Below are 15,211 nucleotides of genomic sequence, written 5' to 3'. Positions count from 1 at the left end.
CCACAAGATCTGCGGTGCGCTTCTAACTAGGAGGTAGGAGGTAGCGTATGCATATTCTCCTTACTGGATGTCAGGCACGATCGACAGCGAATCCGTGTAGTGCGTGAAAGCAAAGGACAGCCGACGTTTCGGAAGTCTCTGTAGGTTGCAAGCCAATGGTGTTGTCGGCCCTGGCCCAATAAGGAAACCACATGTGAACTGCTTCGCTCGAGCTCGTCGAAGGCTTCATACTCGGCATACTGGTCTACGCAGTTGGATACGGCAGAGCGTTGTAGAACTGTCGACTTGGTCTTTGATGCATCGCACCGCATTGCGCCGTTGTGGAAGAATTCCTCATTTTCGGGTCATTTTGCGTGGGCGATGTCGCGTGGGCGATGTCGTTGTCACTGGGCCAAAATGCCGCATACAAATTCGAGTACGCAGTCTCGAACTTCCGTAGCGTCGTGACTTACCGAACCTTAGGGTGCCGGCAGTCGTGCCGATCCACTGTATAAGCTGCAAAGGGGCACATGTGAGAGCGACTGCGCAGGGCCGCGCGTACTACCTGAGCGACACAGCACAACAACCTGACAAGCGCAGGACCCTCGCGGGCCAATTGAGCGCTCCATGTGCATGTGCCGATGCAATGTCTGTTCCGGACTGCCATCCAGTGCAACAACACAATGCTCAGTGAACACACAAGTCGACCGAAAATGCGACTTCCACATCGACAACCCCATTGGTGATTCAATCAAAGATGATCAAAAGTCTTCCCTATATGAAGGAACGTCAGTCTCGTTCATTAGTCTCATTCCGCCATTCGATCGATTTGAGTTTCCGACCTTCGACGACCAGCGCGTCTTCGGCTTGTTCACATCGGTATAGCGGATCACAGTGGATCATAGCTCGTCGATCCAAAAGTGACAGTTCCGATCCCGCTATAGAGGGTCGAGATCGCGAAATGGCGCCACCGCACATACCTCAATGCGTGTCGGATCCCGGCCTGCTGGAACGTTTAGGGGAGTGCAGTGCCTCCCCTTCTCCGCGGCTTGTACGAGGCGGGTGGATCGCGGAGGTGTTGTTGTTGGTTCGAACACGGGCGTGCTCAAGGCAACGACCTGAGTGGAAGATCAACGGATGTTCCACCGTACGTGAGCCTCAGGCGGTATTGTTCCGTAGCGTGTTGTTAAAGATGTAGCCGCATCCTGCTATGTTTCCACCGGCCCATCTCAGATACTCACTTGTATTTTCAGGTTGCGGGGTTGTACGTTTCCAACAAGTATGGGTTCAATACGCTCAGGGACAGCCACTCCTGTCGGCAGCAATTCGAGGGCCAATTCGACTGTTGCGGGCCTCACACCTCGCACCCTCACCGCCAACACCTCAGAGCTTTCGCTACCGTACAAGCTCTCCTTGTCCGATGACCTCGCCATATACCCATACGAAGAGCCAGCATCAGCCCGGACGTTAGTCGACCTCTTGAAAGCGACCATCACACGGCATCCAGATACACTTGCAATCGACAATGGCACTTCCCGCCTCAGCTATGCCGAGCTATCGGACTCCATTGACCTCAAAGTCAAGGCCCTACGAGAAGCGGGTGTCGTTGCCGGCGATCGTGTAGGCGTGCGGTTGACCTCTGGAACTCTGGACTTGTACGTAAGCATCCTCGGCGTGTTATTTGCTGGAGCTGCGTACGTTCCAGTCGACGTTGACGATCCGGACGCACGAGCAGACTTGGTGTGGTCTGAGGCTGGTGTGTCTGCGGTTCTAAGCGACAATGGCATCGACTCGAAGCTTCCAAGTCGAAGGAGCGAAGGCCCGGAAAACAGACCCGCCATCGAAGACGACGCTTGGATCATCTTCACTTCAGGATCGACAGGGAAGCCAAAGGGTGTAGCTGTGACACATCGAAGTGCAGCCGCATTCGTCGACGCAGAGACACGACTATTTCTACCCAAGGCACCGCTAGCACCGGGAGACCGAGTACTTGCTGGGCTGTCTGTAGCTTTCGATGCGTCTTGCGAGGAAATGTGGCTGGCCTGGGCACATGGTGCATGTCTAGTGCCGGCCGCGCGATCTCTAGTCAAAGCTGGAGCAGACCTTGGCAAGTTTCTCTCTGCCCAGAACATCACCGTGGTGTCTACGGTACCGACTCTGGCGGCTATGTGGCCGGCGGAAGCGCTGAGCAACATTCGATTGCTGATTCTCGGTGGTGAGGCATGCCCGCCTGAGCTGGCAGATCGTCTTGCGAGGAACGTGGACGCCGTTTGGAACACATACGGACCAACAGAAGCAACAGTAGTGTCCTGTGGTGCTCGGATCCGATCGAAACAGCCTGTGGCCATTGGTCTCCCTCTCGCTGGCTGGAGACTGGCAGTAGTCGGTGCAGATGGGAACGCTGTGCGATGGGGTGAAGAGGGAGAGCTCGTCATCGGTGGAGTAGGCATGGCTCGTTACCTGGACCTCGAAAAGGACAGAGCAAAGTTCAAGTCGGTCCCTGATTTCTCAGGCGAACGAGGATATCACAGCGGTGATTTGGTGCGCGCAGAACGCGAAGGACTCTTCTTCGTCGGCCGGAACGACGAGCAGATCAAGTTTGGCGGCCGGCGGATCGAGCTCGGTGAGATTGACGCCGCGTTGTTGAAGCTTCCCGGAGTCAGCGGTGCTGCCTGCGCCCTGCAAAAGACGGAAATGGGTACACAAGTGCTAGTGGGATATGTCGTTCGGACTCGCGAACCTGAGACAAAGGATCGAGATTTGCTGCAAAGCATGCTGCCTCCTAGTCTCATACCTGTGATCGTGCCAGTGGATTCGATTCCAGTGCGAACGTCCGGCAAGGTCGATCGAAAAGCATTGCCATGGCCATTGCCAGCATCAATGATGGGCGGAGACTCCACACCGGCCGACGGGACGATGGGAAGACTGAGCGAACAATGGCGTCGTGTTCTTGGAGTTTCACCTTCGGCAGAATCGAATTTCTTCGAGCTCGGTGGCACGAGCCTGGGCGCAGCTCAGCTGGTCTCACAGCTCAGGAAGTTGTGTCCGGCCATGTCCGTTGCGGATATTTATGAACGACCGACCTTGGAGGCAATGTCCGCCCGTCTTGACGAGCTCACTGGACCCATGCAGGAGACACGCCAGGTCAAGCCGGTACCCTGGTGGACATTCCTCCTCCAACTGCCCTTTCTGTTCGTCCTCCTTATCTTCGAAGGCTTCCGCGGCGTTTCGATCCTACTCTTGACGAAGAAGTTCTCCAACCTCCGGCTCCCTGCGGATTCGTGGGCCGCACAGCACAACGTCGATTGGGCAGTGGGGATTGTTCTCTACATTCTCTTCATCACGGTACCAGGACGAATGCTGGTCACTGTACTCCTTGTAAGACCTCTTACACTCGGACTCTCGCCTGGTACCTATGCTCGCGGTGGACTTACTCACATTCGGCTGTGGGCAGCGGAACGCATCGTAGCAACTGGTCGGCTTCAAAATATCGCTGGAACTTTCTGGGCACGGCTGTATGCTCGAATGCTGGGATGTCGTGTCGAAGAGAGAGTGCAGATGCATGCTCTGCCACCTGTGACAGGTCTTGGAACATTCAGCCGAGGCGCAGTGGTGGAGCCGGAGGCCGACATTGCAGGATGGTGGCTCGATGGCGATATGCTGCATATCGGCTCCATCACTCTCGGGCAAGGCTCACGAGTGGGTACTCGCGCCATGCTCATGCCCGACACAATCTTGGCGCCACTCGCAGATGTCCAGCCCGGGACGTGCGCTCAAGGCATGGTAGATGCTCCTCCCGGCGCGATACCAACCGATCTCTCAGCAGAGCTCCCAAGAGAGCCATTCTTCACAGGCCTGCGACACACGATGACTCTGCTACTTCTGGACGCCCTGGTCGTGATAATGGTTCTACCAATCTTCGGTCTCGCCGCAGCCGTCACTCCCGACTGGGGCAATTTCCGACAGCTCAACCTCGGCTTCATCATAATGGCCTTGCCCGGGACGGTGGTGGGCCTTGTGATCTACGCTACGTCCGTTGTGCTCTTGGTCCGGCTGGCCAGTCTTGCCATGACTCCCGGTACACACTCGTGGCACAGTCGTGCAGCATGGGCCGCCTGGCTCACACGAGTATTGATGTTGGACGCACGAACCATATTGTTCCCTCTCTACGCAAGCCTGGCCACGCCAGTCTGGCTCCGATTGTTGGGCGCTCGTATCGGACATAATGTGGAGATCTCGACGGTCGTCCCGATCCCGTGCCTCCTTCGGGTTCATGACAACGCCTTCCTCGCGGACGATGTTCTGGTATCGCCGTACGAGCTGCAATCGGGCGGCATTGTACTTGGTACAACGACAATCGGCGAGAAGACCTTTATCGGTAATACTGGACTGGTCAAGTCTGGCACGAATGTTCCCGAACGTGTTTTAATTGGCGTTCATGGCACTGCTCCTGATGAGGCGCAGATGTCTCCTGGTTCTTCATGGCTCGGCAGGCCACCAATATCGCTTCCACGTCAGGCCGAATCATGCGTGGACAGCAAGTTGACCTTCAACCCGCCGCTTCGATTGAAAATTGCCCGAGCATCGGTGGAGGTCTGGAGGTTGTTGCCTTTGCTCTTTCTCGGAATGTTGACCACGTTGGTCAGCCTTGGGAACCTCTACATGCTCGTGAAACATGGAGTGGGCTGGGCTATCCTCGCCAGCGGCGGGTTCGTGCTCGCAGCTGCATTGATTGCGTGTATCATTACCACGGCTGCCAAGTGGATCATTACGCCGTTCGTTGGTGCAGGCCAGCAAAACCCTCTTTGGAGTCATTTCGTGTGGCGAAACGAGCTATCGGACACTTTCGTGCAGTCTCTGGTGGTGCCATTCATTGACAAATTCTATGGAACGCCAGTCCTGTCTCTTTGGATGCGCACACTGGGTGCTAAGATCGGACGTGGTGTGTGGCTAGAAAGCCATCTTCTACCAGAGGCGGACTTGGTCACGCTTGGAGCTGGCGTGAGCATCAATCGACAAAGTCTTTTGCAGACACATTTGTTCCACGATCGTCTTTTGCGTCTCGACAGAGTGTGCCTGCAGGCAGGGGCTACTCTCGGTCCCAATTCCATGGCGCTGCCCGGTACTGACATCGGCTGCGGAGTTACAATTGGACCGAAATCGCTTGTCATGCGTGGAGAGCATTTGCCTGCGGGCACTTGCTGGCTGGGCAATCCAGTGCGGCCGTGGGCGAGAGATTCATCCGAAACATCGTCGAGGAAGATCAGTGTCCCATCCAGCAACCAGAGTATCGAGTCGGATTTCTCGGAAAAGCATTTTGGAAAGGATTTGGAAAAGCAAGACGTTTGATTGAATGCTTGACGAACAAAAGCTTGGATGTAGTCATTAAAGCGTGTACTTCTGACTCATCTTCCACGTTGTGATCGTAGCAGTGCGTGAATGTCGTAAAGAGGTCCGCTTCCTCAAATTTGTGTCGCCTGAACCCAGGTGGGCACAGTGGTGCCGCCAGCTACGAGGTAGATTTCCGCTTTCTGGAAGTCACGGGATCGTGCCATGGCTTGACGGACAGAGCGATTCGTGTCAGGTCGTCGTCTGCGTGACGCCCTCTATGTGGTCTGATCAAGTACAGAGACTGTTGCTCACTCGTTCACTGATGTCGGAGCCCAAGTTATCGTTCAGGTCTGCCTGCCTTCTTTTTCCTTCCTCCACGCCGCCTCCTCGCCGACGACCTTTGCCCCTTTTTTCCTCTGCCGCTCTTCATATTCTGCCCGCTTCCCCAGAATGCGACCCACAATCTGCTCTGAATTCACGCCCTGAAAGTCGTGCTCAGGAGTCTCTTGAAATATACCCAGGGCCTTCGCATCAGCATAAGGATCACCTTCCTTCGCACTTGGCGGCATGAATGCTGTAGGACCGTGATATACGGCATCTGGAGTCGGCGAGCCTTGCCGAAAAGGTAGCGACGATAGGTAGGATGTTGAAGGGACGTAAGGAGCATTAAATACCACAGCATGGATGTATGCACATTGCACGACACACAGGCCGCGCTCGAAAAGATTCATTATGGGGTAGTTGGCGCCTCGGTGGGAGTTGATGGTGGCATCGTCGTGGATACCTGCAACGATGTACGCTGGAGGATAGTCGGATCCGGTGTCGGAAATGCGTTGTTGTTTCGCAGCCGGTGTGTACCAATCGCGGGACTGTCCAAGCTTCTCTTCAAGCGACGAGACTGTTTGGAGGAAAGAGATGTGGCCGGAGGAGAAGAGGTCGAACCCACCATCGACATAGACCAGACGCTGACCAGGGCGAGGTCGCAAGCCAGGTACAAAAGATGTGAGCTTGGAGGAAGACGCATCGAATACATGTACGTCCAAGAACGGATCCACACCGTTTGGTGCCGCAGCATATTGTTCTATCCGCAGTCTCATCTCAGCTCCTTCAGTCTCGCTCTCACATTGCTCTTTATCAGCAATGCAGTCCAGGAGGCTTGTGATGTGATGATCTTTTGTCGCAGCCAACATCCTCCCAACAAGGTCTGTCGTGCTGATTCCCGGTGTCCGTGGTACGATCTTCATCCTGCCCGCTCTTTTGACGAAGCGGTAGCAGTCTTCTCCACTGGCATCACTTGTGATATCGTCACCGTGCGACACGTATTGACAGCCATAGTGTGAGATCCAAGGAATGCTCGTAACGTACGGCGCTTCCGGGACACATTTCGTTGAAAAGCGACATGCGTTGACAGCGGCGGTGCGCTCTGCGAGGTTCATGACTGTGGGACCCTTGTTGGCGGCTATGTCTTCGTCGTTATGAAGTCCGACGTAAAGCTCGTCGCCGAGGCGCCGTGATTGGAGCATGACACCCGCATGGCCTGCGGAAGTTGCTCAGTCCAATATTCGAGTGAGCATGTTCATGTCATTGCGAGTGTACCATGGTGGAAGAAGTCGAAGCAGCCGTCAACCCATATCCTTCGTTCGGAGATGGGAATGTCTTCTTGCGGATCGATGGGCCATTGACCAGGCTCGGGAATGATGCATCCCACGTCAGGGTCGATGTTCGGTGCCATGGCGGATGAGGGTGTGTGGTGGTGATTTCGTGAGGCAAAGTTGAAGTTGAGGTTGTTATCGGAGCTCTCGATGCGGCTCTTGCAAGCAACGTGGAACAGGGTCGCGACATCCCTGCAAAGCTCTCCAAGCTGTGGGGTACGTCACTTCTTTCAACACCAACAAAAGTTGCTCTACGCACATACAACATCGTCCTCTCTTAACATACTCTCACCATATCGGCAATCATGGACGAGGCAACGACTCCCAATGGCCAGACGCCAGCGAGCTTCACGCCACAACCGAAGGGCATCATGACACCAACATCGACCATCCTCTTCGTCTTCCTCGTGCAGCTCTCCCTCAGTATAATCAGCACAATTGGCGCGCAGAAGGTCAACGACATTGTAGGAGGAACCCAACGATCCAGCCTCAACGAGTCGCTGCTAATAGATGAATTTCAGGCATGGTGGTTCTTCACACTCATCTTCACCTCATCAGGAAAGAATGACAAGGAGGCTCGGAAACTCCGCAGCGAGGTGGTCCGACTCTCACGCGAAATGAAGGCAACCTCGGCGCAGGACAACTTTGCAAAATGGGCGCGACTACGACGTGAGCACGATAAGGCGAAAGAGGCATACGATAAGATGAGTAAGATATTGGACAACATCCAGCTCGTGGGCGATTACTGACGATATACAACAGCTCGCAACTCCTCCTCTACCCGCTCCAGCTTCGACAGCATCTTCTCAAAACTCCGCTGGCTCGGTACTCAGGGTATCAACTTCATTGTCAACTCGACGTTCTCGAAGCAGGCCATGTTCTGGCTACCAAAGGGCTGGTTGCCGCACAGCGCTGAGTGGGTCTTGAGTTTGCCGAGAGCGCCGCTCGGAAGCATCAGCGTCAACGTCTGGGCCTTAGCTTGTGGAGCTGTGATTGCAATGATCACGGAGGGTGTCGCAGCTTTGTGGGCATTGAGATCCAAGGCAGCGGATTCGAGCAAGGGCCAGATGCAGAAGGAGAAGATCGCGATGCCAGGGAACGGTCTGGGTCAGGAGAAGAAAGAGCTTTGATTTGCGAGAAACCTACATGCTTTGCCAGTGCACCATGGTTCGAGCCTCCGTCTGGCACACGGATACACGCTACTTCGATCCGGAGTAACACCGAGAACGCTGGTCACTACTGTGCGCAGAAGGTTTGCCACGTAGAGACATAGGCGAGACTCTACAGCAAGGGTTTCAGTCATCTTACCTGCGCACCTGGTGTAGGTGCACAGATGATCCACCGCAACGCTTGGTACGACTTTCTAATAAGTGGCCTGGCCACGTTTGCACCGGAGAGAAGTGACCGAACGAGACATCTCCAGAAAATCACAAATGGATATGTACGCACGAGAGAGAGCAGGAGACTTCGGCGCTGCTTTTTCAGTGGAGCAACGAAATACTGGTCTTCTTGTGGCCAGGTGAGGGGGAGGCGCAGACTGCCGGCGATTGCAGTCGGAACCGCTTCATACTACTGGGGGACGAAGCTCGCCAACATTCGCGATATCATCCACCCTTGCTGTCCAGAAAAGGCTGTCTAGCAGCACAAGTCAATGATGGTCTGAGGTATGTTGTGTCAGTGACGGCGTAGGCTAGGTTTGAACGACATGGTCATGGAAGCACAATTTATCCGCAACGGCACGACGGTGAGTTTCAAAATTTCAGCATCATCTCCTCTCTCGCCTCCCGCGCCAGCTTGTCTATCCCGCAACCGCAATTGGACTGCATAGGTAATCCTCTTGCATCTTTCCTCTGGCTCGGAAGTTTACCCAAACCCTAACCCTAATCCGCCATACATCCCTCTTCGCCAACGTCGTCACAGCTACGTGCTACCGCTCCTCGATCATCTCAGGAATAGGTCTTCTGGATATGTCCAGCATCGACTTGGCACCCATCAATCGCACCAAATATCACCAGAGCCGTCAAGGGACAACCTTGAGCAGTAGCCATCAGCATCATTGACTTGGCAGTCACGGACGAAGATTGACAACACAGCCTACGGCCTCTTACTTTCTCCATTGCAACGATCCTCTGATGTCAATCGAATGAGGCGCATGGCGCGGACAATACCACCGTTTTCAGCAGTAGAGTTCGAGACTACATATCATGATCCTATAGGGCGATGACGAGGCGTGCGCCTTGGCCCGGCTCCGACGTCCGAAATAAGTTCATCGAGCCTGACTGAGGACAGCAATACTAGCACGGACTCGGTCGATCCCCAGGCCGAAGTATCGACATCTACGATTGAGAGCACCACTCAGTCTAGCACTCAAGAGCTGGACACATCTGAGACGTCTACGTCAAGCACTAGCATCGACGAAATTGTTACGAGCACGACGCGCAGCGAGGCAAGCTCCATTGAGACTTCTATATCTGAGGCTCCTCAAGAGCCATCGACTTCAGCTGGATCCTCTTCGTCTAGCGCTACCGACGATCTTACGATTACGACGACCACCGAAGCGTCAGGCAACGAGGAGGCGGTTCCGACGACGTCAAGCTCCTCCCAAGACTCGACAGCATTGGAGAGTAGTCAAACAACTACCAGCGTGGAGGCTACCGAAGCGCCAGGTAATCCAGAGGGAAGTCCAGCTACATCAGGTTCTTCCACAGAATCGACAGCTTTAGGAAGTAGTCACACGTCTACCAGCGTCGAGGCTACCGAAGCGCCAGGCAGCGAGCAGGCGGATCCGACCACATCAAGCTCTCCTCTGGAATACTCGACAGCTAGCGGAACAAACAGCGAGAGCATTAGCGAGACCAACAGCCAGACCTCTAGCAGCACGGAGGTTGGCGGTCCCGCGAACGTCGAAGCCACTTCGACCATCTCAAGCTCTTCAAGTGAGTCGACAAGTGAATCAAGTATTGCAGGTCTGGAGGCGACCACTCAGCCCGGCAACGAGACAAGTCCTACTCCCTCGAACTCTTCAATGGAATCGGAGACAACAGCCACAGCCACGGACAGCACCACCAGCGAGGCCACCAGCGAAATTAGCAGCCAAACTTCCAGCAGCCAGACTTCTCAAACGACAGAATCTAGCTCTGTTAGCGAAACGAGCTCCGAGGTCACAAGCACATCGACTCTGGAGCTCACGACTGAGCAAGTGAGCACGACGACCGTATCAGAGATCTCCAGCTCCAGCTCGACATCCTCCACCGCGACCGCCACTCCAACTTGCCAGAGCTTCACAATTCGAGCCGATACCGTAGCCGCCCTCGGCGTCGCATCCACCAATCTAGGCAACGCCATCGAAGACATCGACGCAAACATCATCTTCTCCACCACCAGCACCGGCCAGATCTACGACATCAACGGCACAGTCACCAGCGGCACCGCCACCTGGTTCTCTAGCATGAACGCCGCTTCGTTCATTCAGCACTACTCTTCGGGCGATAGCAGTGTCCAGTGCACCCGGGTGGAGGCGAACGGTGCTCTTGCATGCTCCAATGGACTTGCTTCGACTCTCCAAGTCTGTCCGCAGCTTATCGGCGCTAAAGTGCAATACCTCTTCTTGGGTACTGGACTTGACACCGAGCTTGGCTGTACGCAGGTCGATCTTACTGCAACGTGCGCGTATGCTTCTTCCGCTCCTGTTAGTGCGCCGGTCAACGTGGAATTGAAGTAAAGCTTTGCCTTTCTATAAGTTTTCATGAACGGAATCTTGGGGAGCGACGGCTTTTTTGGGCCATCTGGTGATCAGGCCGGTCGGATAGGGAGTTCAACGTTGAGAGTGGGATCTCAAATTGAGAAAATGGAATCGTCTAAGAGAGGCGGTGTCCGTGTCAATAAATGGATCATTTCTTGTCGTAAATTTCATTGAACTCCTATCTTGATTGCTGTCATTTCTTCAATGTGTCAGTGTACTTCGCCTCGGTCAGTTCAGATTGGTCTCAATTTGTCGTAATGAGAGCTTCTTGCTGAGTAGACCTGCTTGCTGCTACGGAGGAACTCTCAGGACGAGCAGGTATGTCATCAGAACCAGCCTTCTGCTCAGGCGGAGGACGAAATCGAGAGCGAGCCGCCTTATAGAGGTAAACATAGAGCTGAGCATATCACCTCCACCGGGCAGACATGTCCCTTGGTAGTGAAAACATTCAAGTATGCTTCCTTGTGGACCAGCACGATCAGCTTACCTTTAACCGTTCCAGAAATTCACACTGACGCTCTTCGGAGCAAAAGTCATAGATCTTCTCTGTCCCTCCCGCAAGCACCCTACTCTCTTGGGACGCAAGAGGCGGGAGGCCGCCAGGAAGTTCTTCGCTCGAAAAGTCTTTCCTAACGGCTTGGTGTCATATAACGGCGTGTACCAAGACGAGTCCTCCACATGGTTGGTAGCGTATGACCGAAGTGAGACAGAGCCTGCTATGTTTGGACTTTGTTGTTTGTTTAGCAAGAAGTAGTACAACGGTCGAAGGGTTGCATGCGTATGTGGCGGAACGGAGGCTGGACGTCTTGGGCTTGTTATTGGTGATATTATTGATGTTGCTATCCATGTCCATGGTAATCGGGAAGGCGATAGGCGATGGCCTCGATGGCGGTAGTGTATTCTTCTTCCCGTACTTCTTCGCCACTTTCATCCAGAGTCGTCGACATCGGCAAGAGGCTCGTGTTCGCAAGCACGAATCCAGAAGCCGCTAACGTCCTGCTTCCGCCACGACTTGTCTGCCGTTCTCGCGGGCCCAGTATTCACATGTCGTCCAAGGTCGACCTTTTGGAATGACCAGCCGAAAACCTGTTCAGCAACAACTTTCCGGAAAAATCTGAAACATCTAGTCAGTCAGTCCGGACCTCAAGAACCTGTTCGCAGACCCGTAAACGAAGCCAAACACGGGAAAATCGCGTGAATATGCGGCTCAACAAGAAACTCCAGTCCGCTCATCAGTCCGCTCGTGTTTCACCAAATGGGCCGCAAATGCCGCCAGCCTTTTTGTTCCCATTCTTTCCGACGCGCCAACCAACATGCCGAACCAGCCGACACGCGTTGGAAGATGCTTTTGTTCCTGCATGAGAGCATTGCTTCGAACGGGAGGTTGTGGCAAGGCTGAAGCTGCGGAGAGCCTCGGGCGATCAGGATACTTCTTGCTGGCAGGAGACACAGGAGCTGCCTCCGTAGCCCAGGGTAACAAGACGTCCTCTGCCGCGATGTCTGCCTCGATACGTCTGCGACTTGATGCGGTGCTGGCCTCGCAAGGCCTCGTCATGTCAGGCCGCCGTGTGGACAGATCTTGCCATGCTCAACAATGATCGCACCAAGCACGCTGTCTTGCCCGATACACACCATCAGCGAACAGGGAACATCGTATCGATCATTTGCGCACTTCGCACCGCCATTGACAAGCACTCACGATTCACGAACATGCTCTCGACATTACTCACCCCGGAAATGGCAACCGCGCGCCTGACTCGACCCGATCCTTCAGATCGCGATCCATTGCGGAACAAAGCGGAGCCTGAACTTTCGAAACTCGCGGAGAAGAGCCGAGGCGGAAAGTTGTGCTCGCTTCTCTGCATGAACTCTCCTCTTCACTTGTCCAAAATGACACCTGAACAGCGTCGATCTCGTGTTCTTCAAAGTTCTCTGGCATCTCTCTGCCGATTGAGGTTATGCAGGAAAAGCGCTAGCTGGGCACCTCCAGGCGGGAGTTGCGTGTTGCATATTGCTTACAGACGGGGAAGTGTCCTCCGTGTCCTGGCGTGCCTGCCAGCCTGGACCTTGCACGTCACAGCGTCACAGCGTGATGGGAGCTCATATTTGGCGGGAGCATTTCTCATATTTGGCGGGAGGCCCCACCAAAATCCAACAATCGTTACTAAAACGACTATTTCGACAACGACGATAGCATGTTAGCCCTGCGGACCGCCTCGAGTGCTCGCGCGCATCGGAGGGCAAGCCTCCTGCGCTCGCACGTCGGCTCCTTGCTTTTTAACATAGTTGCGTGGGCCTTTGTAACGTATTTGGCATCCAAGTTAAAACAGCGATTCTGCTATAGTAAATTTGTATGTGTCGCCCGCCAAATACGAGAAAGCCTCCCGCCAAATATGAGGTCCCAGCGTGATCAAGTTCCCAGGCGAGGAACTGGGATGTTTGACGACTGTGCCGCTTTCGGAGGGACTTTGGTCTTTCTAACGATAGAACTAATAACGAAGTGTGGCCTCTTTCGATACGTGAGCGATGGGCTTGTTCCTTGCTGGTTGTGCAGAAATGAAACGTCAGACGGGAGATATGGGACAGTCCTTTGATGGAAGAGTTTGGAGACGGCGCATGGTTTGGAGAGCCAAGTTGACGAGTTGAAGTTTGATGATCATGGAAAAGCTCTGCGGCGATGGCGAAAATCGTTCTTCTCGGAGAAAGTATTTGTATATGAGGGAACGCGTTCGTCGGCTTTATTACCGTATCTTGACATGTGGGCGATTGTGAGATTGCGGAGGAGAAGCGTTTTGGCAAGGATACTGACACTGTCCATTTTGATTCTCGGCGACACCGGCTCTGGTCTTCACAGCACGGTGCTCTCCCAACACAGCGGAACGTCGTACGACGTTCCATACCGAACTGCTGGAGAATTCAATGGATGATCGTCGCTGATCTTAGCGACGAAGCTGGCAGAAAACGTATCCTTCTTGCAGGGCAGACCTTCACGTGCAAGGCTGCATACACGGCTGCGTGCATTTGCCCAAGGGATCCCGGGCCGGGATATGGTTTAGAGCGGTCCCAAATCATGCCGGTCGACGTCGAACTACCGGATTGGCCTTGCATTGGGGTGGGAGAGCCTTTGTCGTGAGGAGTCTGAGGAAAGGTGCGATGGGCTTGTCCGAACAAGAGTTTGTGAAGCCAGAGATGGACAGTCCAATACTTGCAGGGCCGAAAAGGTGGGGATCGGTATATACGAGGGTTCGCGATCGGTTGGGGTAGTAGGTTGACGGCACAGTGCCGGGCTGAGAGTAGTCGTTATACCCCTGTCTCACCATTATAGCGCCGCCTTGGTTCTCTGCGGCCGCCCTGCGTGGGGGCTTGATGCAGGTACCGGTGCCCTCTCCCGTCTTTGCTTGCCTTCTACAGAGAACGAACCGTGGAAGCGCTGGAACAGAGATGGAGATGCTCTCTTCTCCCCGTCGCGTGCCAGTCGATGGGGAAAGCAGCTGAAATTTCCCATCTCACCAATTCCCATCATCGCCGGGGCTCGAGATCGGCGGCTCCAGCACTCGCACGAGCACCTTCACCATTCTCCCCAGAGACGAATTGGCGTCGGTGCTAGCGATGGTGCTGCCGTTGCCGGAAAAGTCACAATCACGCCCGAGTGCCGCCCGCCAATCACTGCAGCGATTTCTTGCCCGCCGTCACCCAACTGCTTGAACTCTCCGGAGCGGTCCCGCTGTGATGTCGATCGAAGTGTGATGGGGTGTCGGTCCGCAATTCGCCCAAAAGTCTCCGTCGACACGCGCAGAGAAATGGAACGAGCAGGGCCCGAGAAATGTAACCAGGGCCATCGCTGTGAAGCTAGTGGTGTATGCCTGCCCTATCCTAGGTATGGACGTCCAACCAACTTCAGCAGCTCTCCCCTGCCTTTGCGACTATTGCTCTTGCACATCACACTCCTGGGGGTCATACCCTTGCCTTGTGACGACCACGACACGACCACCTTCCTGCTCCTATTCTATCGTCAGCACCGCCGCGAAGCCACCCACGCTCGTTCTCTGCTCGTCAAGCGGATTGACGACTCACACTCATTCGAGCTTCGTCGCCACACAGTAACGAAACGCTTCACGCGAACAACATTCCTCTGCACGAAATCGAGTCATTGACGACGGACGAATCTCACGCACAGCAACTCGTCTCGAAACCTCCTCGCCTTGTAGTAGCAGACCGTTGCATCGACACCACCAGCGATCCCCGTTGATCAATCAAGAGGTCAGTCATCGCCCATCGCATGAGGCACTGCGATCCAGACTCAGCATTTTACATTCCTCACACCCCACCAAACAACATGCTGACCCGCGATCCCTTTCAGAGGCTCTACGCCCAATATTGCCGTTGCAGCCTTCAACCGAAAATACACGAGACATCTTCCATGGAATCGCCATTGGCGCACTAAGCAATACACCGGATTGATCCGCCTTCGCCTTCAACCGTTGCAACGGTCCTGGCTGTTTCCGAC

General features: G+C 54.5%; 3 protein-coding genes across 3 annotated transcripts; 2 read left to right on the top strand and 1 right to left on the bottom strand.

The window, feature by feature from the left end:
• Positions 1–842: 842 nt before the first annotated feature.
• On the top strand, positions 843–5,387 carry MYCGRDRAFT_77312 (Non-ribosomal peptide synthetase-like protein; the record flags this gene model as incomplete). Its single annotated transcript, XM_003848139.1, has 2 exons — positions 843–1,965; positions 2,107–5,387. 2 exons carry the CDS (start codon positions 1,261–1,263, stop codon positions 5,326–5,328), a joined length of 3,927 nt encoding a protein of 1,308 aa, XP_003848187.1.
• A 267-nt stretch (positions 5,388–5,654) lies between these two features.
• MYCGRDRAFT_88222 (uncharacterized protein) lies at positions 5,655–7,042 on the bottom strand (the record flags this gene model as incomplete). The annotated part of the gene is made up of 2 exons (XM_003847851.1): positions 5,655–6,847; positions 6,907–7,042. 2 exons carry the CDS (start codon positions 7,040–7,042, stop codon positions 5,655–5,657), a joined length of 1,329 nt encoding a protein of 442 aa, XP_003847899.1.
• Positions 7,043–7,273: 231 nt separating this feature from the next.
• On the top strand, positions 7,274–8,092 carry MYCGRDRAFT_111436 (CH5 domain-containing protein; the record flags this gene model as incomplete). The annotated part of the gene is made up of 3 exons (XM_003848140.1): positions 7,274–7,426; positions 7,484–7,670; positions 7,725–8,092. The coding sequence occupies 3 exons, from the start codon at positions 7,334–7,336 to the stop codon at positions 8,090–8,092; spliced, it is 648 nt and encodes a 215-aa protein (XP_003848188.1).
• Positions 8,093–15,211: the final 7,119 nt, after the last annotated feature.

This window comes from Zymoseptoria tritici, chromosome 12 (genome assembly GCF_000219625.1).
Source record: "Zymoseptoria tritici IPO323 chromosome 12, whole genome shotgun sequence".
NCBI classification, from domain to species: Eukaryota; Fungi; Ascomycota; class Dothideomycetes; order Mycosphaerellales; family Mycosphaerellaceae; genus Zymoseptoria; species Zymoseptoria tritici.
The sequence above is the reverse complement of the archived record's forward strand: the minus strand, read 5'-3'. Positions and strand labels throughout refer to the sequence as shown.